This window comes from Salvelinus fontinalis, chromosome 35 (assembly GCF_029448725.1).
Source record: "Salvelinus fontinalis isolate EN_2023a chromosome 35, ASM2944872v1, whole genome shotgun sequence".
Classification (NCBI taxonomy): Eukaryota; Metazoa; Chordata; class Actinopteri; order Salmoniformes; family Salmonidae; genus Salvelinus; species Salvelinus fontinalis.
This window is the reverse complement of record NC_074699.1, coordinates 8,432,159-8,457,842: the sequence shown is the minus strand read 5'-3', so window position 1 is coordinate 8,457,842 and position 25,684 is coordinate 8,432,159. Positions and strand designations below refer to the sequence as shown.

Sequence of the window (25,684 nt, the reverse complement as noted above, 5' to 3'; positions counted from 1 at the left end):
AATCACAAAAATATAGATAAAAAATATTTGATGAAACATTGCATTTGGCCTTACTACCATTAGCCCATAGAAACGCATTGAACAACATATTCATATGTGGCGAAACAGTCAAAAAAGTATGTTTTGAAATGTCTGTCAGAGAGATGAAAAATATCTAACCCTTTTTTGGCACTAAAGTACTTCCATATATACTTCTGGTTCTGTGTGCGTCTATGTAACCTACAGATGTTTCAGTCATAACATCCATCGGGCCGGCTTAGCCTTGTCCAGATGGTTCCGAGGCCCTTGCCAAGCTGTCATGTCTCTGGCTCCTGTTTCTCTAAATAAGTATGTTCATTCTCAATAGAAAGTTGGACAAAGGATTCGGAGAGAGGAGGAACTATTTGCCTGTGCAGTGAGAGCCAGTTCACCGTGTCAAAGCTACTAGCCAAAATGCTAACTTCCAGATACATCTGGTATTTGTGTGCTAGTGCTAACCTGTGGCCAGACACCCTTCTGCTTACCCCCAGTACAGCACACTATTTCAGGCCTAGAATCTAGCCTGCCAGACACTATTTAAATGCTAGCCAAAAACCAAATGTTTTATCATACAATGGTCTTCAACCCTGGTCCTGGAAAGCTACAGTGTGTGCTGGCTCTTGTACAAATCAAGCAAAAACAATTAGTTGAAGTCTGTTTGTTAGTGCTCGGCCGTAACACGAGCCTGCACCCCCTGTAGCTCTCCAGAACTACGAAAGAGACCAGACAACTACGTTTTTATACTAGCGCTAGCCAGTCATTACACACAGATGCTAATTCTAACCAGAGGCGCTAGCTCGCAAGACAACCCAACCCACACTTCCAGCTAGTCATGCAATCCCAAAAGAAACCCTCTGAACTCCATAGGAGAACTCTGAGGTACAATGTGTTAGCTACTCTCTGCACAGCAGGTTAGAGACACTTAATGTGGCTTATCAGAACTGGGCACTAGCTACCATTTTGAGTTGGTGCTTGGTGGCTATTGAATTCTCCACTTGGAGGTGGAGAGACTGCACAGGGCTCTGAAAGAGTTCTATGAATGGTGTTCGGGAGCCGGTGTAATCTCACTGGGTGGAGGACAGAAAGACAGACAGTGGGAGAGAAAATTTGTGAAGAGGGAGAGATGAAGGGGGTGAATGAAAAGTGGGGAGAGAAAGGGGGGTGGCTCTGACAGCACTAAAGAATGTATCTTAGGGATTTCTATAGAAGCAAAATGGGTTTTGTTTGTGTGTTCCTCCGCTTCAGTAATAGTATTTCCAGACATCTACAGTATGTACCAGGCTCAGATAGGACACAGTTGTACCTTAAAAACAAAAACAGCTGTAAAAAAAAGCTGACACGTAAACAACGTTTGTTGCTATGGGCATGCCTGCCAGGAAAATGAGCAACAAAATAAAACGTGGAGAATGCCCAAAAAGCCCAAATATCAAATGCCATTACTTGGTTGGCCCTGTATCCTCAGCCTGAATGACACGCGACAAGTTTGCACTCTATAGCATGCAAAAAATCTGTAAACTAAATACATTCTTTAGCTGTTCGTGCCAGGTACGACACAGAAAACCGCCTCTGAGGAATATTGAAAGCCCATAAGCAATGCAGAAGATCTCACAGCATGCACTGACTGGGTCCCAAACGCTAGTCTGTTAGTTAGTACTCCACTGGCAACGTAATACTTGTTCAAATCAAATCAAATTGCATTGGTCAAATGCACATGGGTAACAGATGTTATTGCGAGTGTAGCGAAATGCTTATGCTTCTAGATCCGACAGTGCAGCAGTATCTAACAGGTCATATCTAATGACAAAACCTAATATCATGACAAAACCTAATATCTAACAAATTCCACAACAAAACCGAAAACACAAAATCTATTAAAGGAATGGGATAAGAATATATAGGTATAAAATATATGGATGAGCAGTGACATGGCGGCTAAGATGCAATAGATAGTAAAGAATAGATAGTGAAGGATACAGTATACATTATATGGGTCAAAGATGAGACGTGTACATTTGGTGTCCGAAGGCCATTAATTTAACATAAAAATATAAATATGTATAAATATATTATTAAATCACTCAACTCTTACTCTTCTTTTGACCCAAAAATATTTGTATTGCAAACTATTAAATTAAGGGAGTTTTTGAGCTATAAAGCATCAAAATGTCCTTCAGTGTAACTGTCGGGGTTGAAATTCTAATGACAAGTGTTTTTAAAATGTAGATATTCAACCTAAAAATATAAATGAACACACATGGCATAATTGTGTTAGTGTTTGCAACAATATATAGAATAATGGGTGACATACTGTATTTAAAAAATATTTTAAAACTTGAATAACTTGTATCTGGACTTTTGCGCTTCATCAATGTCATTCAGTAGAACATAGGTGAAATGCCATTTTAAAGCATATCACACGATGATAATCATGTGACAGTGGGTGTCATCACAAAGAATACCCATTGAAGACCCTCTATCAATGTGATGAGGTAAGTACAGTTGAAGTTGGAAGTTTACATACACCTTAGCCAAATACATTTAAACTCAGTTTTTCACAATTCCTGACATTTAATCAGAGTAAAAATTCCTTGTCTTAGGTCAGTTAGGATCACCACTTTATTTTAAGAATGTGAAATGTCAGAATAATAGTAGAGAGAATTATTTATTTCAGCTTTTATTTATTTCATCACATTCCCAGTGGGTCAGAAGTTTACATACACTCAATTAATATTTGGTAGCATTGCCTTTAAATTGTTTAACTTGGATCAAACGTTTCGGGTAGCCTTCCACAAGCTTCCCACAATAAGTTAGGTGAATTTTGACCCATTCTTCCTGACAGAGCTGGTGTAAATAAGTCAGGTTTGTAGACCTTGCTCGTACACGCTTTTTCAGTTCTGCCCACAAATGTTCTATAGGTTTGAGGTCAGGGCTTTGTGATGGCCACTCCAATACCTTGACTTTGTTGTCCTTAAGCCATTTCGCCACAACCTTGGAAGTATGCTTGGGGTCATTGTCCATTTGGAAGACCCATTGCGACCCACTATCCTACCGATCCTTGACTTCGGCAAAGTCATTTACAAAATAGCCTCCAACACTCTACTCAGCAAACTGGATGCAGTCTATCACAGAGCCAACCGTTTTGTCACCAAAGCCCCATATGCCACCCACCACTGCGACCTGTATGCTCTTGTCGGCTAGCCCTCGCTACATATTAGTCGCCAGACCTACTGGCTCCAGGTCATCTATAAGTCTTTGCTAGATAAAGCTCCGCCTTATCTCAGCTCACTGGTCATGATAACACCCACCCGTAGCATGCACTCCAGCAGGTATATCTCACTGGTCACCCCCATAGCCAACACCTCGTTTGGCCGCCTTTCCTTCCAGTTCTCTGCTGCCAATGACTGGAGTGAATTTCAATAATTGCTGAAGTTGGAGACTTATATCTCCCTCACTAACTTTAAACATCAGCTATCTGAGCAGTTTACCGATCTGTAAACAGCCCATCCAACTACCTACCTCATCCCCATATTGTTTTTAGCAACTTTTTTGCTCTTTTGCACACCAGTATTTATACTTGCACATCATCATCTGCACATCTATCACTCCAGTGTTAATTTGCTAAATTGTAATTACTTCACTACTATTGGCCTATCTATTGCCTTAACTCCTTACTCCATTTGCACACAATGTATATAGATTTTTCTATTGTGTTATTGACTGTACTTTTGTTTATCCCATGTGTAAATCTGTGTTTTTTTTTGTCGCACTGCTTTGCTTTATCTTGGACAGGTCGCAGTTGTAAATGAGAACTTGTTCTCAACTGGCCTACCTGGTTAAATAAAGGTGAAATAAAACATTTATTAAAAAAAGTATTGAGATGTTGCTTCAATAGATCCACATAATTGTCCCTCCTCGTGATACCATCTATTTTGTGAAGTGCACCAGTCCCTCCTGCAGCAAAGCACCCCCACAACATGATGCTGCCACCCCCGTGGTTCACTGTTGGGATGGTGTTCTTCGGCTTGCAAGCCTACCCCTTTTTCCTCCAAACACAACGACGGTCATTATGGACAAACAGTTCTATCTTTGTATCGTCAGACCAGAGGACATTTGTCCAAAAAGTACGTTCTTTGTCCCTATGTGCAGTTGCAAACCGTAGTCTGGCTTTTTTATGGCGGTTTTGGAGCAGTGGCTTCTTCCTTGCTGAGCGGCCTTTCAGGTTATGTCGATATAGGACTAATTTAACTGTGGATATAGATACTTTTGTACAAGTTTCCTCCAGCTTCTTCACAAGGTCCTTTGCTGTTGTTCTGGGACTGATTTGCCCTTTTCGCACCAAAGTACGTTTGTAACGGCAGTCTAGCTCTTCCTCCTCCTCGGACGAGGAGAGGCGAGAAGGATCGGAGGACCAATGTGCTGCATGGTAAGTTTCCATGATTTAATATACACGAAGACAACACTATACAAAATAACAAACAAACTAACCGTCACAGTCCGAACTGGTGCAGACAAAACACAGAGACAGGAAACAACCACCCACAAAATCCCAACACAAAACAAGCCACCTATATATGATTCTCAATCAGGGACAACGATTGACAGCTGCCTCTGATTGAGAACCATATTGGGCTGAACACAGAAACAGACAAACTAGACACACAACATAGAATGCCCACCCAGCTCACGTCCTGACCAACACTAAAACAAGCACAACACATAAGAACTCTGGTCAGGACGTGACAACGTTCATCTCTAGGAGACAGAACGCGTCTCCTTCCTGAGCGGTATGACGGCTGTGTGGTCCCATGGTGTTTATACTTGCGTACTATTGTACCACAGATGAACGTGGTACCTTCAGGCATTTGGAAATTGCTCCCAAGGATGAACCAGACTTGTGGAGGTCTACAATTTTTTTTCTGAGGTCTTGGCTGATTTCTTTTGATTTTCCCATGATGTCAAGCAAAGGCACTGAGTTTGAAGGTAGGCCTTGAAATACATCCACAGGTACACCTCCCATTGACTCAAATTATGTCAATTAGCCTATCAGAAGCTTCTAAAGCCATGACATCATTTTCTAGAATTTTCCAAGCTGTTTAAAGGCACAGTCAACATAGTGTGTGTAAACTTCTGACCCACTGGAATTGTGATACAGTGAATTATAAGTGAAATAATCTGCCTGTAAACAATTGTTGAAAAAAAAACGTTCCAACATGCACAAAGTAGATGTCCTAACCAACTTGCCAAAACTATAGCTTGTTAACAAGACATTTGTGGAATGTTTGAAAAACGAGTTTTAATGACACCAACCTAAGTGTATGTAAACTTCCGACTTCAAATGTAAATCTCTCTGAAATAGTTGATGATTTCACCTTCTAGTAACCTTTGTAACAAAAATGCATGTCCTTCAGTACAACACAGAAAACATACATAATGTTATTATTTCATAAAGGCTAGATTAAATATGAAAAGTAAGGATAATCTTTATAGGTTAAGGTCATTACTTTTTACAGGCCTGTTAAATATGTTTATGCATGAAATCCGTCCTTCAGTATCGCACTTTTGTTCTTCAGCGCCACAAAAGTTTCATGTCATACCACAATGTCACCTGTTATGCTGAATGACAGTAGCTTTGTTATCCCATGTTTTCACTAGTTTACAACATTTAATAATGCAATTCCTATTTACTTGTTGTATGAATACTGAATATTATCATTTTAAACAATTTCATGGCATTTTAAGGTATTTAAAGGCACATTATCTTTATACTAGAGATTATGATTTTTTTATATATTTTTATTTGAATTTTTTATTTTAAATGTAACCCCTTTTCTCCCCAATTTTCGTGGTATCCAATCGCTAGTAATTACTATCTTGTCTCATCGCTACAACTCCCGTACGGGCTCGGGAGAGACGAAGGTCGAAAGCCATGCGTCCTCCGAAGCACAACCCACTTTTATTTTAACTTCATATAATACATAAATAACATCTATTTAGTCTCAAATAAATATTAAAACATGTTCAATTTGGTTAAAATAATGCAAAAACACAGTGCTGGAGAATAAAGTAAAAGTGCAATATGTGCCGTGTAAAAAAGCTAACGTTTAAGTGCCAATTAATCGGTCGACCACTACTTTATACTGTAGATGCCGTTGTCTAATAAGGAGAGTAGAGGTCGACCGATTTTTCAACGCCGAAATAGATTAAATCGGCCGATTTTTATATATATATATATATTTGTAATAATGCCAATTACAACAATACTGAATGAACACTTTAATTTTTAACTTAATATAATGCATAAATAAAATCTATTTATTCTCAAATAAATAATGAAACATCTCCAATTTGGTTTAAATAATGCAAAAACAGTGTTGGAGAAGAAAGTAAAAGTGAAATATATGTAAAAAAGCTAACGTTTAAGTTCCTTGCTCAGAACATGAGAACATATGAAAGCTGGTGGTTCCTTTTAACATGAGTCTTCAAGTTTTAGGTTGTAGTTATTATAGGAATTATAGGACTATTTGTCTGTATACCATTTTTGTATACCTGTATACTGTATACCATTTTACCATATTTCATATACATTTGACTATTGGATGATCTTATAGGCACTATAGTATTGCCAGCCTAATCTCGGGAGTAAATAGTATTGTCAGCCTAATCCAGTTGCAAGGGAGTAAAGACTGGCCAGAAGAAAAGCAAGGTATTGTTTTCATGGTTTCATGCCACTGTCAGCAACAGAATAGGATAAAATAGGATATAAAGCTGGGTGGATAACACATAACATTAACCCATTTAATCCCGAATTTTTCCCATACATGAAAATATCTAAATCATGTGTCATTAGTAACCTTTTGAAATAATCGATCATCATTTTTTTAAATTTTCATGGAAAAGTAGGTGAAAAAGTGTGTTTTATGGTCGGTCACAATTGTGACCGGTGGGAAAATGTGATGTATATACTGAATTAACATATTTCTCCTATGCAGTCATCAAAATTCTTTATAACCCAGCCCAGTTATTAACACATGTAAAACTGTCACTGCCAGTCCCCAGCATTGCTACTAAAATACCCCATCACATTCTAGTGTGACTATTTTACATAACAAAAACCCTTATGCAACACCGATACGAATTCTGAGAGCAAAAACAAAAATCAACAACCATCGACGTATTTCAACATTGTTACTTTATTGTAACATACATTGTAACATTGTTACTTTATTGTAACATGTATTGAAACATTAACATTGTAACTTTATTGTAACATTTGAACTTGTACTTTAGTGCAATACTCATTGTAACATTGTCATTGTGACATTTTAGTGCAACATTCACTAACAACTATATAGCAGTTGTGTGATTCATTCACATTGAACATACAGGTAACAGTTAGGATAGAGGTAGCCTGTAGAATATGCATTCAAGTAGAAGCCTACACTGGACAAAATAATATATATCATAGAGGTAGGCTTCAGAACCAAGTGCACGATGAGTTTGTGCATTACTATTTTGAACTGTGATCAGTCAGACCTAAATGACCTTTTTTTCCATAAACATTTCAGTCATTATGATTGTCTTTTTCGTCTACTTTTCTTTTCTTCCTAGAGTCCGTTGTACTGCTTCACCTCACCCTTTATCGACTTTTCTATTTTTCTTTTATTGGCTTTTTCATTCACTCCTATCTCCTTTTCTACTGTCCATGGTATATCTTGAAGCACTCAATGTGCAGTGGTGCTTTGCATTTCTCACATGCATAGGTAGTGCGTTTGTCACAATGACGACATCTCTGGAACCGGTGCATCGTGTTGAATGGCCAGTGAGAAGCTTTGTCATATCTTGCCTGATCTTCAACAGTAGCAGCCAGTAAAGATCTCCTTCCTTGGCTCAGTGGTTTCGTGCCAAACTTTTGCATAAGAGACTGTGCCACTATCCGTGAGAAGGTGAGCAGGTCGATGGTCCCTCCCATAACGTCTCTGTAAAATAAATGGCTGTTTACGAGTGCACTGTTGAGAGACCATGCAAAGATGGGCCACCACCACTTCTTAGACCTGATCGAGATATGGTATCTTGAAACCTGTAGGTCATGAAGGTCAACACCACCCATGTGCTCATTGTATCGGTTGATGCATTTTGTGCTCATTGTATCGGTTGATGCATTGTGGGACTTTGTCAAAGGCACGTCGCTCCTTGTTCCATCTCTTGACAGAGGTCTCACTGTATTTCTCCTCCATGTTTGTTGCCGAGACCAAGACCGAGAACGACACTGGGTCCCTGACCCAGCCCAGTCTCAGGGAGGAGTGTGTGGGATCCACCATATGGCTCCATGTGATACATGTAACCACTGGATGAGGCAAGGCTCCATAGCTTGTAACCAAAACGGATTGGTTTACCTCTAATGAATTGCTTACATCCATGTCGGCCATAGTATCGGATCATGCTCTCATCCACTGACAGCCATTCCTGAAATGGCATGACTTTGTATGACTGATTGAGCTCAGAGAAGATGGGCCTAACCTTAAAAAATGGGTCGTCAGTGATCTTTGTGTTGTCAACCACATGAACTGAGGCCATTATTTCATCAAAGCGATTTCACCGCAATGAATCTGAAATGCTTTCATTGTGTACATCACTGTCAAGTGACCAGTACATGTGTCTTCTTGGAACAGAGCTGTACCCAGATGTGAAAAGGATCCCATAGAATGTAAGGAGCTCATCCATACTCAGATACAGTTGCTTGTCCTTGGTCTGGGTGGAGTAGAGGTTGGACATTTCAATGGTGATCTCTCTTAGGGTGGGTAGATACATTAGTAGGAAAACATCCATTGGGTTGGGACAGCTTTGTTTTACACATTCTGCAGCATTTGGGCTGTATACAATGTGTTTTGGAATCACAGCGGTGGCAGGCCTCTTCGATCGTTTGAACACTCGATCCTTATTTTTGACGACCTGCAGCTTTGCCCTTGGCTCTTCTGACTGGACCCTCTGGCGAGTAGAGGCTGTTGGCTCTTCATTATCAACGGTGGAGGGTGGTGGGGGAGGGGGGGTTGTGGTGGGTAGGTCATCATCACTGATAACGTTGTTCCTGTCATGATCTGTTTGCATAGGTTCAGCATATGCATTCAACAGCCTGGCTGGCAAATGGCCTGTCTCCCCCTCATAGTCCATATCTGACCCATCACTATCACAATCACTGAGGACAGCATCTTTCTCATTTTGAGGGATAACTACAATGTTGCATGCCTCGTCTGGGCGGTCACCTAGATCCAACATATCCAGAACTTGACTCAAAGTGAAATTAAAAGAAAGAACAGAGTAGAAAGTTAGGTAGAACAAGAACTATGTACGTGTATAACTATGTGTATACCTAGACGCACTGTGTTATCCCGCCGGTCACTATTGTTGCCGTCAACATGTTTACACATTCTATGACCACACTGAACAAAGTTGAGTAATTGCAAATGCATATATCAATACTAGACACCTTAAAGATGATGTGTACAAAAAATCTTTGTCCTACTTTATGTTAACATACTTTACTAACCTTCTGTTTGGGAGCTTTGATGCAGCCATCCTCTTCTCTTGGTGCAACCAGGAAGTAAACAGCTCTGGTCGTGTGACAATTTACACTAAACATGTGACACTGCACATCTTTCATTGAGACCCTTTATTATTTCAATATTTGCTGGAAATGCATTGATACATCATTCAGTAACGTGTTTAGAGCCTTATAACTGAAAACGTTTTTTACGGTCACTATTGTGACCGATGGGATTAAATAGGTTAAGTTACACTATTACACTGTAGTTAATGTTTTATTGCAATGCAGTTAAGGTATAACTTGATGGATTATAATAGTTAATATAATATTACACACACAAAATGATGGATACAAAAATGAATGATTCATTATATTAGTTAATAGTTACAATCAACCATCTGAGTCCTTGACTCCAGAACTAGAGCAATCCCTTGAGCCTCATTCTCAAACACTGGAGCAACCACTTGCTTCCTCCATTCCAGAAAAAGTGAAAAAGGTATCAAAGCGTTGCAAGCGGCTGCAAAAGGAAAAACGAGAACTAAAGAAGAAAATTCTCCAATTGGAAATGCAACTAAAACAATCACAACAAAAAAGCGACAAATTACGAAAGGGCATGCAAAGGTCAAATAAATGCATTTATTTATTGTGTCATTCAGGGAAACAAAATATTGTCATACAGTATAACACCACTATTTTCTATTAAAATTCAATAACTTTGTTTGTTGACAAATCTCAAACGATGAATTGAAAGATATTTTCATATATTTTTGCATTTCCTTCAAAGTAAGGCAGGAAGTTTTTGTATTTTTTGTTGTTGTTGTATCCGTGACATCAAATATGTGGTTTCAAAATAAAATAATGTCATTTTTTTCTGGGTAGTTATATTTCTACCAGTCTAAGCATGGATATATAACCTTGTGATTATGAAAAATGTGCATAAAATATTTTTTTAAACACTGACATTTTACTAGGATACATTCATATGAATCATGAAAAATGTATTCTTGGCTTTATTCTTGAATATAACTAATACAACAATACAACAGCATGATCCAGCTTAAAAAAGCATTTGCACTCCTCTGTAACAGAGTCTCCCATCAATATTTTCAATTAATTCAGTGGCACTAACATATCTAGATGAAGCATGGATTGTAGATTATTCCATGCGTTTGGTGCACAAGAAGAGAAGGCAGTTTTGCCTAATACTGTGAATGTCCTGGGGATTTTAAGTAGCAACCACCTAGCAGACCGGGTATGGTAACTGCTGGTGGTGAAGGAGACCAGACTACAGAGGTAAAGAGGGAGTTTACCCAAAAGGGCTTTGTCGATGAACACATACAAATGTATCTTTCTGCGCATATAAAGTGAGGTCCAACCTACCATTTGGTACAATGTGCAAATGGTGGGTGAGTGACTTGGCATTTGTAATAAAGCGCAAGGATGCATGATAAACAGAATCCAGTCTCTGTAAGACGCAGCAGGTTGCATGCATATACAACAAGTCACCATAATCAATTACAGATAGAAAAGTGGCCTGATGTCACGATCATCATAAAGAGGAGGCGCAGTGTGAGTAGAGTTCCACATAATTTTAATCAACTGAAACTCACCTAACAAAACGAAACGTGAAGCTACAGGTGTGCACTCAGGCAACTCAATGTAGACAAGATCCCACAAAACAAATGAGGAAAATGGCTACCTAAATATGATCCCCAATCAGAGACAACGATAAACAGCTGTCTCTGATTGGGAACCATATCAGGCCAACATAGACATACAAAAACTAGCGTACCCACCCTAGTCACACCCTGACCTAACCAAAATATATAGAAAAACAGAGATATCTCAAGTCAGGGCGTGACACCTGAACAAGCTTCTTTCGAGTCATAAGCGGGAAGCAAGCCTTATTACAAAAAAAAAAAAACAATATCAATTTAAGATTTGTCACAAGATTATCCACGTGCACTTTAAAGGACAACTTGTCAACCTAGGTATTTGTAGGATGACCCTTTTTCAATGGACAAGCCAGATGTGACAATGTTAACGTTCTAGCTCTGGTAAAGGTCATGAATTTAGTTTTTTGTACATTCAAGACCAGTTTGAGACCATAAAGGGAGGCCTGTAGTAACTGAAAATCAGTCTGGAGCTCTTCAACAGCCTGAACCAGAGAAGGAGCACGTGAATATATAACTATCATCTGCATATAGATGTAACTTTGCTGGTTGCATCCCATTTTCCAAATAATTAATAAAAATTGATAACAACACAGGAGCTAAAATGGAACTCTGGGGCACACCTCTATTAATCTCAAGAAAGCTAGACTTGTGATTGTCAGTATATACACATTGTGTTCTGTCGGAAAGATAGTTCCTAAACCAATTTACTGCCACTTCACTGAGACCAATGTTTCTGAGTCTACCTAGCAACAATTCATGGTCTACTGAATTTGTTAGGTGCTCTGGGATTCGGTCTTGTAGGCGCATGAATTATTTGAAGTGAGATTCAGAGAGTCACACGGTTCTTTAAAAGAGTTTACAAATCTGATGGCCTTGAGATAGAAGCTGTTTTTCAATCTCTCTGTTATAGTCATTCCTTAGCGGTCGGTGCAAATTTTCTGATTTACAAACATTCGTGGAGACACTGTGTCTCCGACTTGAGCGCTAAAGTCAGGGGTCAAGGGGCAGTGACACAAAGCTGCCAGTCACTGAGGTTGTACTGACATCTCTATATCATATGCACCAGTGCCCTCGATCTCTCCCAGCTTCATTCGTCATTACAGTGGTTCTCTTACCATGAAATAGGTGGGATGGCCTTCCAACCTAGTTTAAAGCCAGATGCTTTGGAAGCCTTTATGCCCTGCCGGAAAATTTTAAGTAAGGGGAAACACTGAGCTTCTACAGCCAAGTCTAATAGAATCTTTTAGTATTGTGAGAAAAGGGATGCAGTTTGTTTCATTAACTAATTTACTCAGATGCTTCATTCCTTGCTCTTGGATTTAATACAGCTTTAATGGGAGCAGGGGTTTCCAAAAGCAAGATGGTATCTCATTGTGTTGTTGTCAGAGATGCGGACTCGAGTCACAGCTCAAGATGCACATTTTGTGACTTGAGACTTGGCAAAAAAAAACACTTCCCACTTAACTTCGACTTGAGCATCTATGACTCGTGACTTAACTGCACACCATCTACACACAATACCCCATAATGACAAATTGAAAACATGTTTTTAGAAATATTTGCAATTTTACTAAAAATGAAATACAGAAACATAATTTATAGAAGTATTCACACCCCTGAGTCAATACTTTGTAGAAGCACTTTTGGCAGCAATTACAGCTGTGAGTCTTTCTGGGTAAGTCTCTAAGAGCTTTGCACACCTGGATTGTGCAACATTTTCACATTATTCATAAAGAAATTATTCAAGCTCTGTCAAACCATTTGCAGGTCTTGCCATAGTTTTTCAAGTAGATTTAAGTCAAAAGCATTCACTCACTGTCTTCTTGGTAAACAACTCCAGTGTAGATTTGGCCTTCTGTTTTAGGTTATTGTCCTGTTGAAAGGTGAATTAATCTCCCAGTGTCTGGTGTAAAGTAGGCTGATCCAGGTTTTCCTCTAGAATTTTGCCTGTGCTAAGCTACATTCACTTTCATTTTTATCCTGAAAAACACCCCAGTTCTTAACAATTACAAGCATACCCATAACATGATACGGCCACGACTATGCTTGAAAATATGGAGAATGGTAGGCAGTAATGTGTTCTATTGGATTTCCCCCAAACATAACACTTTGTATTCAGGATAAAAACTTAATTGCTTTGCCACATTTTTTTGCAGTATTACTTTAGGGCCTTGCTGCAAACAGGAAGTATATTTTGGAATATTTTTTTTCCCTTTTTACTCTGTCAATTAGGTTAGTATTGTGGAGTAACTACAATCTTGTTGATCCATCCTCAGTATTCTCCTATCACAGTCATTAAACACTGGAACTGTTTTAAAGTCACCATTGGCCTCATTGTGAAATCCCTGAGCAGTTTCATTCCTCTCCCGCAACTGAGTTGTCTGTATCTTTGTAGTGACTCTATTGGTGGTGTATTGATACACCATCCAACATTTAATGAATAACCTCACAATGCTCAAAGGGATATTCAATGTCTTTCTATTTTCCAATAGGTGCCCTTCTTTGCAAGGCATTGAAAAACCTCCCTGTTTTTGTGGTTGAATCTGTATTTGAAATTCCCTGCTCAACTGAGGGACCTGACAGATAATTGTATGTGTGGGGTACAGAAATGAGGTAGTCATTCAAAAATAATGTAAAACACTATTATTGCACAAGTAGTTAGTCCATGCTAATTATTATGTGACTTGTTAAGCTAATATTTACTCCTGAACTTATTTAGGTTTGCCATAACAAAGGGGTTGAATACTTATTGACTCAAGACATTTCAGCTTTTCATTTTTAATTCATTTGTAAACATTTCGAAAAAATATAATTCCACTTTGACATTATGGGGTATTTTATGTAGGCCAGAGACAAACAAATCTACATTTATAATTCAGGCTGTAACACAACAGAATGTGTAGTGTAGGAACTGTAAGTACAAGTACATGACCTGTTGCTCAAAATGCAATTGCGGGAAAAATACAGTTTTCAAAGCAACTACCGTTGCTCTAGTTACAGAGAGGGGGGGTCATAGCTTTCTATGAGTATATCATTTATTTCTCACCTCTTAATATTGAGTTTATGGATTATAATTTTGATGCGCCCGCAGAGTGGCACGCCATTTGCGGTGAATAGGCTTACATCAAGTAGCCTAGCCTCGGCCTAGCACTGGAAAAATGTTGTAGGACATTACATTTACTGGTAGCCAGGTAGGCTAATTGATTAATCTATCTAGCAACAAGATCCTATTTAAATTTAGCTTAGTGTTTTCCCACTTCCTCAGGTGGTGAATAATATAGCCTAGACCAATATGCACAAAGATGTTGGCAAATACATCTCTGAAGAGCCAAAAATAAATCCTATTTTGACAGGCTGCATATCAAAATATCAATCATGCATTCCATGGATATGTTAGATGAAACATTGACTTGAGGACTCGAAACCCAAATTTAGGGACTTGTGACTTGACATGACCTGAGCTGTGGAACTTGGAACTTTACTTGAGACTTGCTTAGGACTTGCAAAATTGTGACTTGATTCCTTCCCACTCACGTCGGTAGGCATGAAGTGCTTTGAATGGCTGGTCATGGCTCACATCAACACCATCATCCCGGAAACCCTAGACCCACTCCAATTCGCATACCGCCCTAACAGATCGACAGATGACACAATCACAAATCGCACTACACACTGTCCTTTCCCACCTGCACAAAAGGAACACCTATGTGGAAATTCTGTTCATTGACTACAGCTCAGCATTCAACACCATAGCGCCCACAAAGCTCATCACTAAGCTACTAAGAACCCTGGAACTAAATATCTCCCTCTGCAACTGGATCCTGGACTTCCTGACGGGCCACCCCCAGGTGGTAAGTGTAGGCAACAATACATCTGCCACGCTGATCATCAACACTGGGGCCCCTCAGGGGTACGTGCTTAGTCCCCTCCTGTACTCCCTCTTCAACCACGACTGCGTGGCCAAGCACGACTCCAACACCATAATTAAGTTTGATGATGACACAACAGTGGTAGGCCTGATCACCGACAACGATGAGACAGCCTATAGGGAGGAGGTCAGAGACCTGGCAAGGTGGTACCAGGACAACAACCTCTCCCTCAATGTGAGTAAGACAAAGGAGCTGATTGATCACTAAAGGAAAAGGAGGGCCGAACAGTCACCCATTAACATCAACGGGGCTGTAGTGGAGTGGATCGAGAGTTTCAAGTTCCTTGGTGTCCACATCACCAACGAACTATCATGATCCAAACACACCAAGACAGTCGTAAAGAGGGCACGATAACACCTTTTCCCCCTCAGGAGACTGAAAAGATTTGGCATGGGTCCCCAGATCCTCCAAATGTTCTACAGCTTCACAATCGAGAGCTTCCTGACCGGCAGCATCACCACCTGGTATGGCAACTGCTCGGCATCCGACCATAAGGCGCTTTAGAGGGTATTGCGTATGGCCCAGCACATCACTGGGGCCAAGCTTCCTGCCATCCAGGAACTATATACTAGGAGGTGTCAAAGGAAGGCCCAAAAGTTACCCAAGCCATAGACTGTTCTCTTCGCTACCACACAGCAAGCGGTCCAAAAGGCTCCTTAGCAGCTTCTATACCCAAACCATAAGACTGCTGAACAATTAATCAAATGGCCACCTGGACTATTTGCATTAACTTCAGAATGGGAGAAAATGTCATGGTTTGTCTGTCTAACTTGCTAATAGCTTGTCAATAATGGAAACTGAAGCTTTCAGTGTTATCTACTCTTGTAAAAACACTACATGTTGTTCACTGCTGTATGCGTCGTGTGTCTGCAGACTCTATTCGCCCAATAACACGTTATGTAGTTTAGTCACCCAACCAACATATTTTGTTAATTCAAAATCTGTGAGTCGTCAACTTGGTTGTAAAAGTGTTCCAATAGGAGAAACACTATAATCCCCTATACAAGACTCCTGTATTTATGTCAATTGTTGGGCTCATTGCGATTCCTGTCACAGGGACTCCTTTGTATTTATGTAAATTGTGCATGCATATACTCTGCATATACTCAATTGCAACACAGAAGAGTGTGTGTGTGTGTGTGTGTGTGTGTGTGTGTGTGTGTGTGTGTGTGTGTGTGTGTGTGTGTGTGTGTGTGTGTGTGTGTGTGTGTGTGTGTGTGAATAATAATAATAATAATAATAATAATAATAATAATAATAATACATTTGCTATTCCCTTGTTTACAGAGTGGGCGTGCAGCAGGCAAACCCAGTGATGCTACTGGTCCCTCATCATCTACATTTGTGACACAGACACTCTAGCAAGCATTTAAAAAGGTAGGCTGCTTATGCACCCACATCAAAAAAATTATCAAGACCTCACTGCAGCCCTTCATATTACATTGCAAAGGGCATGATGCCATTTCAAATTGTTGAGAGGCCTGGCTTTCTCAGGCTGATGAAGGTTGCCGTGCCTCACTACAAAGTGCCATCACAAACATTATTTTCTAAGACTGAAATCCCAAACCTGTACAACCAGGTTAAAGCTGATGTTGGAAAAAGTTTGGCTCAAGGCACATGGTTTGCTGCAACTACTGACCTCTGGACCAGCGGGGGTCTGGACTTGGACCCTACATCAGCTTCACTATCCATTACCTCACCCCAGACTGGCAACTGGAATCAAACTGCCTGGAAACACAGTTCTTTCCAGAAGATCACTCGGCTCACAACATCAGAGAGTTTTTTGACAATATGCTGTAAGAGTGGGGGATCAACAAGAAAGACCTGGTCTGCATTACCAAAGACAACGCAACAAACATGATCAAGGCTTTTGAAGAATTCCCAGATCTGTGGCTTGGGTGCTTTGGCAATAATTTGAACCTGGCCATTTCAAAGGCTCTGAAAATTCAGAGAGATGACACAGCAGTCAAGGCCTGCCGCCATCTGGTTCAAGGCTTCTGACAGAGCTGGAAGAGAAGGCGAGAACTGAGAGAAAAGCAAGCTGTCCTCAACATGCCACAGAAGGCTCTGTCTGATCCATGATGTGGTGACCCGATGGGGATCTACACACAAGATGCTTGAGCGTTTCCTTAGCCAACAGCAGCCAGTCTGCGCGACACTGGCTGGAGAAAGAGGAACATGGCATCTGATGCCCAAGGACACCGACATAAATGTCATGGAGCAACTGTGCCAGCTCCTTGAACCTCTGAGAAATTTTACAGATGCACTTGCCTCAGAGACACGAGTGACACTGTCAGCCATCAAGCCTGTCCTGGACCATACCCATGATGTTCTGGTGGAAAAGGATACGGAGCCATCCCTGACCAAGGAGATGAAAAGGGTAATGAGAGAAGACCTTAACAACAGATACACAAGAGAGAAGGCAAAGAGAGTCATGCTTGTTTCATTGACCCCCGCTTCAAAAGGAGATTTTTAGATGAGCCTGAGTCTGCAAACGTTTACACTGACAGTTGTATCCAGGAGGCCTTGAAGCTGGCAGCTGCACAAGTCAGGGAAGAACCACAAAGCACCAGCAGCACCTCCGCCACCAACACCCCCACAGCGGCATCGGAGGGGAAAGGCCTGGCTGGGTTGCTGAGAAAGATCCCCTCTCTGCTGCCTTGTTGAGGTAAAGAGGGTCAAAAATTCCGACCACCCCAGAAGACAGTGAAAGAAGAGATCAAGGTCTACCCGTCTCTGCCACCCATTCCAGCAGAAGAGGATCCACTGGTGTGGTGGAGGGGCCATGCATCAGAGCTGCCTCATCTTGCCAGGGTTGCCAGGGAGATTTTGTGCATCCCAGCAACCAGCGTGTCATCAGAGAGAGTGTTCAGTGCCAGCGGGCACATTGTCTCCCCGTCGCAGATCACTACTTAGACCAGGCAAAGGAAATATGCTGACATTTTTACATTTCAACCTCAAGTGAACAAAGATGCATACATACAGGATGTTAGGCCAGCAGCACCGTATTTCTTTGTGAAGGAGAGAACGGACATAATGTGCTGCACATTGGATTTGTTAACATATGGTTGTATTGTTCTTACATGCACATTGCTTTACTTGTGTTGATTTTATATGTACGTTTGATTTTTTTTAAGGTTGTGTTCATTAAAACCTGCACTAGGGAAACTTTTACCGTTCATGGCCACATGGTGTCATCTCTAATGTTAATGTTATTATTTTAATGTTTATGCACACAAAAAGTGCATAGTGCTGCTAATTTTATTTGTTTGTTGGTTTTCAATATAAAACTTGGTGAAATGATTTCAGTGTATCAGTACTGTTTGAAAATGTCCAGCACATTTTAACAATACCGCGATAATACTGATAACCGTGATAATTTTGGTCTCTATAATCATGATTATAGTCATTCATAATCATTTCATCTCTAGTTTATTTCTTGAACTGCATTGTTGGTTAAGGGCTTATAGCATTTCAAGGTAAGGTCTACACCTGCGCATGTGACAAATACTTTTGATTTGATCTCTGGTCGTTGTTAACACCATTTACAACATTGGAATCTCTTCTTTTGACCCTGTGCTGGGTATGAATTAATATTATGTTTGTGTACTTTATCCTATCGGTTTGCCCCTGCATATGCTTACCACATGAAGTCAATAAAAACTCAATTAAAAAAAGAACGGCAAAAAATATGTATCATTAGCATGCTAGTTGGCAGCCATTTTGGCTCAATGAGAATGTTGTTTACCGGGCCCTGCTTTCTTTCATGTCTCCCTTAGATTCTCTGACAATCATTCACATCGAGTGAGCTGCTGAGTGACTAACTAGGACGTGTGTCATGGCTCTGGGTGTGAGTGTTGGGTTTGGATGGTAGGAATGTACTAAGAGCTGCCAGCAGCGAATTAGGTGACCACAAAGCTCCTAGATGTTGCTGACTTAGGTGAGAAAAGGAGAGAGAGAAAATAAATAAAGAGCGGGAAATAAAAAGGAAAAAAGGCACAGGTAGAAACCATAAGGAGAAATGAAGGTTAGAGAATGTTAAAGGGATACTTCAGTATTTTGGCAATGATGCCCTTTATCTACATCCCCAGACTAACTAGCGTTGGATGTCTATAGTAACTGCTAGCATGCTAGTAGATAACATACACTTCCAGTCATTGTGCTTACGCTAGTTAGCATTGGCTTGTGAAACTACCTCTAACTTCCTTCATACTGGAAGCAGAGACAACAATGGTATCCATGAGTTCATCTGATTCTGGGGAAGTAGATACAAAACTTCATTGGTAAAATCCTGAAGTATGCCTTTAAAGTCACTTACAGCAGCCATGGAGTTGATGCGGTCGATGTAGTAGTCGGGCCAGCTTGTGGCCAGCTTGTTGGGGTCCTCTTGCTCCTGAACAGGGACAAAAAGAGAGGGAAAACACATGAAGAAAACACAGAAAAAAAATCCATGTACACAAAAGTACTTAATAAAGGTTCTCAGTTGGTTTGAGCATAGTGATTGCAACAGCAGAATCGTAGGTTAGAGTGCTACATGGAATGGACCACAGAGTGTTGACCAGGAATGTAGTGCTAAAGAAACATGGGTTTTCCATAAGGGTCCGTTTCCTGGACACAGGTAAATCCTAATCCTGGACTAAAACGCATGTTCAATGGAGATTCTCCATTAAACTTGCTTTTTAGTCCAGGACTAGGCTTAATCTCTGTCCAGGAAACCGGACATAAAAGTGGAGATGGAGAGCGATGCATTGACGCACTGTAAATGCTAACGCTAATATAGCACAATAGGTGATTGCACTATTCACCAGATAATAATGTGAATAAACAGCACTTGAAGTGCATTCACACTCCACTACATCCATTGTGTTAACTGTAAATGGTTTAATAAATGACTTGCTGTGCACTTTTTAACACTTCAAGACAGTTTTTTTCCCGTCCATACCATGTACAGTTACTACTCCATGTCAACATCCCAAACAGACAAAATGTGTGTGTTTGTGACTCTTCATCCCAGTAATACTACTCCATCTCCCCATCCCAAACAGATACAATGTGTGTGTGTGTGTGTCCGTCCTCTCAACGTCCCAAACAGACAAAATGAAGGAGGCCTAATACTTCAAATCTGGGTCACAACACAGTGCACGTCAAACTATTCAATTGTTTTGCCATTTTAATACAGTCAGGGAAAGACCCCCTCGGGATGGAGTATTCTGAAATCAATTTGTACTGGCCTTTCCAGGGAGAGCGATGCCACGAGCAACAAACGCACAGGAGAATATGAAGACAGTTTAGCTCTGAGATTCTTCACCGATGTTTCACATCTGGTACTGTTTAGCTTGGATTTGAGCACAGGGGAGTCGAGAACTTCAGGCTCAGTTTGTGTACCCATGAGAACGTAAGGAACTGGAAGACAGTTTGATTAGTGTGCCTTTACCAACTGTCTACATCCAAATGGCACCTTTTCCCCTATTTAGTGTACAACTTTAGACCAAGGCCCATAGAGCTCTGGTAAAAAGGAGTGCACCACAGTATGTAGGGAATAGGGTGCCATTTGGGACATAGCCTGTTTGTTGGGTTGTGTCCATGCACTGAGTTTCTCCTAATCAATCATTGAATTTTGTTGATATGATCAATTGTGTAGGACAGGGTCCAGTACATGGTAAGCCCTCAAGTACATGGTAAGCCCTCAAGTACTTTACCAGGGTACAACATGGTTCTATGGAGGCACAAGTACCACAAACGAGTGTCAACGGAACAATCGTTCTCAAGTCAGTGCATGTGCCCCTGAATTTCCAAAAAACTAAACAAAACATATGGAAGGGAACACTGTCGTTCCTTCGCCTTCCAACCGATGCATGAATTGAGCAGCAAAATTAAGTGAAGGGTAAATTCAGCAACTCTTGCAGGACAGTGGAAGTTGATAAAAGTGCTTCTCTATTGTAACAATAAAGAGGCACTTTTATCAACCTTCACAGTCCTCCAAGAGTTGCTGAATATTCTCTTCACTCCAAACAACACATGATAATACTGGAATTCAGAGTAGATGGTAAAGCGGGCCAGTTATTAGGCGCATACATACTTCCTTTGTTTACAGAATTTGGCATGTATGTAAAGTACATGATTTAAAAATAAAAAAAAACTGCTTACCTTGCTGTAATTCATTTCTAACCTGATGCCACCTAATGGTTTCTACTAAGCGCTAAATGTTTATGTAGTGACCCCTTCCTTGAAGTGTTAACCATACCCAATAAAGACGTGTCTAAATGCAGGGCGGACAATAAGGCCAGTGTTTTCTCCAGGTTCGTACTGTGCTCTGGTGTCGATTCAAAAGAAAAACTACTATTAGCACTCCCTGTTCTCAGACCAGTTGTGTTCTCTTGTTGCCACATTAGTCGACAGACTCGGTCTGGACATATAGCCAGACAGATTTTGATGGCGAGATTAAAAACTTAACTGCCTCTCTCCAGACCCTTTTTGTCGAATTTCAGCAGTCGATACGGCTCAAAACATGTCAGGTCCAATGCAACATTTACCCTGGCAGCTTCACAAGTCTGCACAAAATACTATAATTTCCATCTTGTTTCAGGACAAATGAGAGGTGATTACCAGACAGGGGTTGTTTGTTTTGGGGGTCCTAACGGCAGTAGGCTGTTCCCTAGTGCCTGAATAAAAAACAGTGTCCAAAGGAGAAACAAATAATAAATATTGCCTCGTCAGCTTCGTGGCTAAATCCATGCAAGGCTAGGAGTCAAACACAGTTGATAAAGGGTAGTATGTTTTTAATAACTAGGAGAATAGATAGACCCTGAGGAGAGTTGGGTTGAAAACAAAGTTCTCCTGCAACGCTATGACGGAGCCCATGGAAGGATGAGAAATGTGAGGGCATTTTAAGTCTCTCTCTATTGCTCTCTCCTCATACTCACACACACAAAAACATCTACTAAGCTAGATGGAATTGTTTTAAGAAGGTCATACTAAGGATAATTACAAACACATTGAATAACAGATTCATTACATGGAACAACAGATAGTCCCAAATGAAATCAAAAAGTTAGTTTGTTCTTTAGCGTCTGTCCTTAATCTGAGAGATACAGTGCCCTCCACTAATATTGGCACCCTTGCTAAATATGAGCAAAACGGGCTGTGAAAATGTGTTCTTTGCTGTTAATCCTCTTGGTCTTTCATTCAAAATATTCGCAAAAATCGAACCTTAAAATGAAGTTTAAAAAAGTTTTTAAAATAAATGAAATATATACTTTTCTCAGAAATATGTGTGCCATAATTATCTAACTGAAGTATATTCCCATTCATATTTTACGTATTTAAGTTCACTTGAGTGATTAGGAACACTTAAGTGGTAAGCCATGACCTGTTTCCCTGGGGTATAAATATGAGGTGACACACAGGCCAAGTTCCCATAGTCATCCATCACTATGGAAAAGACACCTGAATACAGTAATGATGTGCAACAAAATATTGAGCAGCACAAATCAGGAAATGCCCATTTCCACTATCAGGGCAATAATTAAGAAGTTTTACAGACGTGTGTCTGTATTGACCCAACGCACAGTATGGTTTGGTTGGTTTGAGTGGCAAAAAAATCTCCAAAGATCACAGCTGGAGAATTGCAGTTGTTAGTTGGGTCTTGGGGTCAGAAAGTCTCCAAAACTACGATCAGATGCCACCTACATAACCACAAGTTGTTTGGGAGGGTTACCATAAAAAAAGACTTTGCTGTCATCAAACAACAAACTCAAGTACCTACAGTTTGCCAAACGTTACTGGAACTTTCAATGGGACCGGGATCTATGTTTTTCTTTCAAAGGCCCTGGACAACTTGTTAGGATACATGGTATCAGTGACTCCATCAAGTACCAGCAGTTATTAAATCAAAAACCTGACTGCCTCTGCTAGGAAGCTTAAACTGGGCCGTGGTTGGATCTTCCAGCAGAGCACACCTCAAAATCAACACAAAAATGGTTCACTCACCACAGAATCAAGGTTTTGCCTTGGCCATTCCAGTCCCCTGACCTAAACCCCGTAGAAAACCTGTGGGATGAGCTGAAGAGGAGTCCACAAGCGTTGACCTCGGTATATGAAGGATCTAGAGGGATTCTATATGGAGGAATGGTCTCAGATCCCTTGCCATGTGTCCTCCAACCTCATTACGCATTATAGGAGAAGCCTTAGAGCTGTTATCTTGGCAAAGGGAGGTTGCACAAAGCACTGTACTCAGCAAACTGGATGCAGTCTATCACAGTGCCATCCGTTTTGTCAACAAAGCCCCTTATACCACCACCCACTGCGACCTGTATGCTCTAGTCGGCTGGCCCTCGCTACATATTCGTCGCCAGACCCACTGGCTCCAGGTCACCTATAAGTCTATGCTAGATAAAGCTCCGCCTTATCTCAGCTCACTGGTCACAATAACACCCACCCGTAGTTTAGTTTAGTTTATTAATTCGACCATTTAAAAAAAACAAGCACACATAAAACTTAAAAGCCATACATGCACATGAATAAAATCATTGAGGATAACACACAATAAAGTCTGGGACTTATTTCCATTGTGGTCCTCTTCACGCGCTCCAGGAGGTATATCTCACTGGTCACCCCCAAAGCCAACACCTCCTTTGGCGCCTTTCCTTCCAGTTCTCTGCTGCCAATGACTGGAACGAATTGCAAAAATCACTGAAGCTGGAGACTTATATTTCCCTCACTAACTTTAAACATCAGCTGTCTGAGCAGCTAACCGATCGACGCAGCTGTACATAGCCCACCTGTAAACAGCCCACCCAATCTACCTACCTCATCCCCATATTGTTCTTATTTACTTTTCTGCTCTTTTGCACACCAGTATTTCTACTTGCACAACGTCATCTGCTCATCTATCACGCCAGTGTTAATTTGCTAAACTGTCATTACTTCACTACTATGGCCTATTTATTGCCTTACCTCCTCACGCCATTTGCACACACTGTATATAGAATTTCTTTTTTTTCCTATTGTGTTATTGACTGTACGCTTGTTTATTCCATGTGTAACTCTGTGTTGTTGTTTGTGTTGCACTGCTTTGCTTTGTCTTGGACAGGTCGCAGTTGTAAATTAAAACTTGTTCTCAACTAGCTTACCTGGTTAAATAAAGGTGAAATAAAAAAAATAAAATAAAAAAAAATTGAATGAAGGGGTGCCAATAATTGTGTCACACATATTTGAGAATTTTTATTTATTTTTATGATAAGAATGTATTTTTTCTTTAAATTATTTTACTTTAATTAACGGTTCGATTTTGTGAATATTTTGAATGAAAGACCAAAAAGATAAACAATAAATACATTTTTTTACAGTCCGTTTTGCTCATATTTACCAAGGGTGCCAATATTAGTGGGTGGAACTGTATAAGAAAGATCAGGAAACATATACATATATATGTATAGATACACTGCTCAAAAAAATAAAGGGAACACTTAAACAACACAATGTAACTCCAAGTCAATCACACTTCTGTGAAATCAAACTGTCCACTTAGGAAGCAACACTGATTGACAATACATTTCACATGCTGTTGTGCAAATGGAATAGACAAAAGGTGGAAATTATAGGCAATTAGCAAGACACCCCCCAAAACAGGAGTGATTCTGCAGGTGGTGACCACAGACCACTTCTCTTCCTATGCTTCCTGGCTGATGTTTTGGTCACTTTTGAATGCTGGCGGTGCTCTCACTCTAGTGGTAGTATGAGACGGAGTCTACAACCCACACAAGTGGCTCAGGTAGTGCAGTTCATCCAGGATGGCACATCAATGCGAACTGTGGCAAAAAGGTTTGCTATGTCTGTCAGCGTAGTGTCCAGAGCATGCAGGCGCTACCAGGAGACAGGCCAGTACATCAGGAGACGTGGAGGAGGCCGTAGGAGGGCAACAACCTACCAGCATGACCGGTTTGGCGATGGGTCAGTCATGGTGTGGGGTGGCATTTCTTTGTGGGGCAGCACAGCCCTCCATGTGCTCGCCAGAGGTAGCCTGACTGCCATTAGGTACCGAGATGAGATCCTCAGACCCCTTGTGAGACCATATGCTGACACATGCACATTTGTGGCCTGCTGGAGGTCATTTTGCAGGGCGCTGGCAGTGCACCTCCTTGCACAAAGGCGGAGGTAGCGGTCCTGCTGCTGGGTTGTTGCCCTCCTACGGCCTCCTCCACGTCTCCTGATGTACTGGCCTGTCTCCTGGTAGCGCCTCCATGCTCTGGACACTACGCTGACAGACACAGCAAACCTTTTTGCCACAGTTCGCATTGATGTGCCATCCTGGATAAACTGCACGACCTGAGCCACTTGTGTGGGTTGTAGACTCCGTCTCATGCTACCACTAGAGTGAGAGCAACGCCAGCATTCAAAAGTGACCAAAACATCAGCCAGGAAGCATAGGAAGAGAAGTGGTCTGTGGTCACCACCTGCGGAATCACTCCTGTTTTGGGGGGTGTCTTACTAATTGCCTATAATTTCCACCTTTTGTCTAT

General features: G+C 40.8%; 1 protein-coding gene across 2 annotated transcripts in view; it reads right to left on the bottom strand.

The window, feature by feature from the left end:
* daam2 (dishevelled associated activator of morphogenesis 2) overlaps positions 1-25,684 on the bottom strand; it is a 216,476-nt gene that overhangs the window by 62,481 nt on the left and 128,311 nt on the right. For both annotated transcript variants that reach the window (XM_055899171.1, XM_055899172.1), the window contains exon 4: positions 19,483-19,557. In XM_055899171.1, the coding sequence (XP_055755146.1) occupies positions 19,483-19,557 (75 nt within the window). The remainder of the gene's footprint in view (positions 1-19,482; positions 19,558-25,684) is intronic.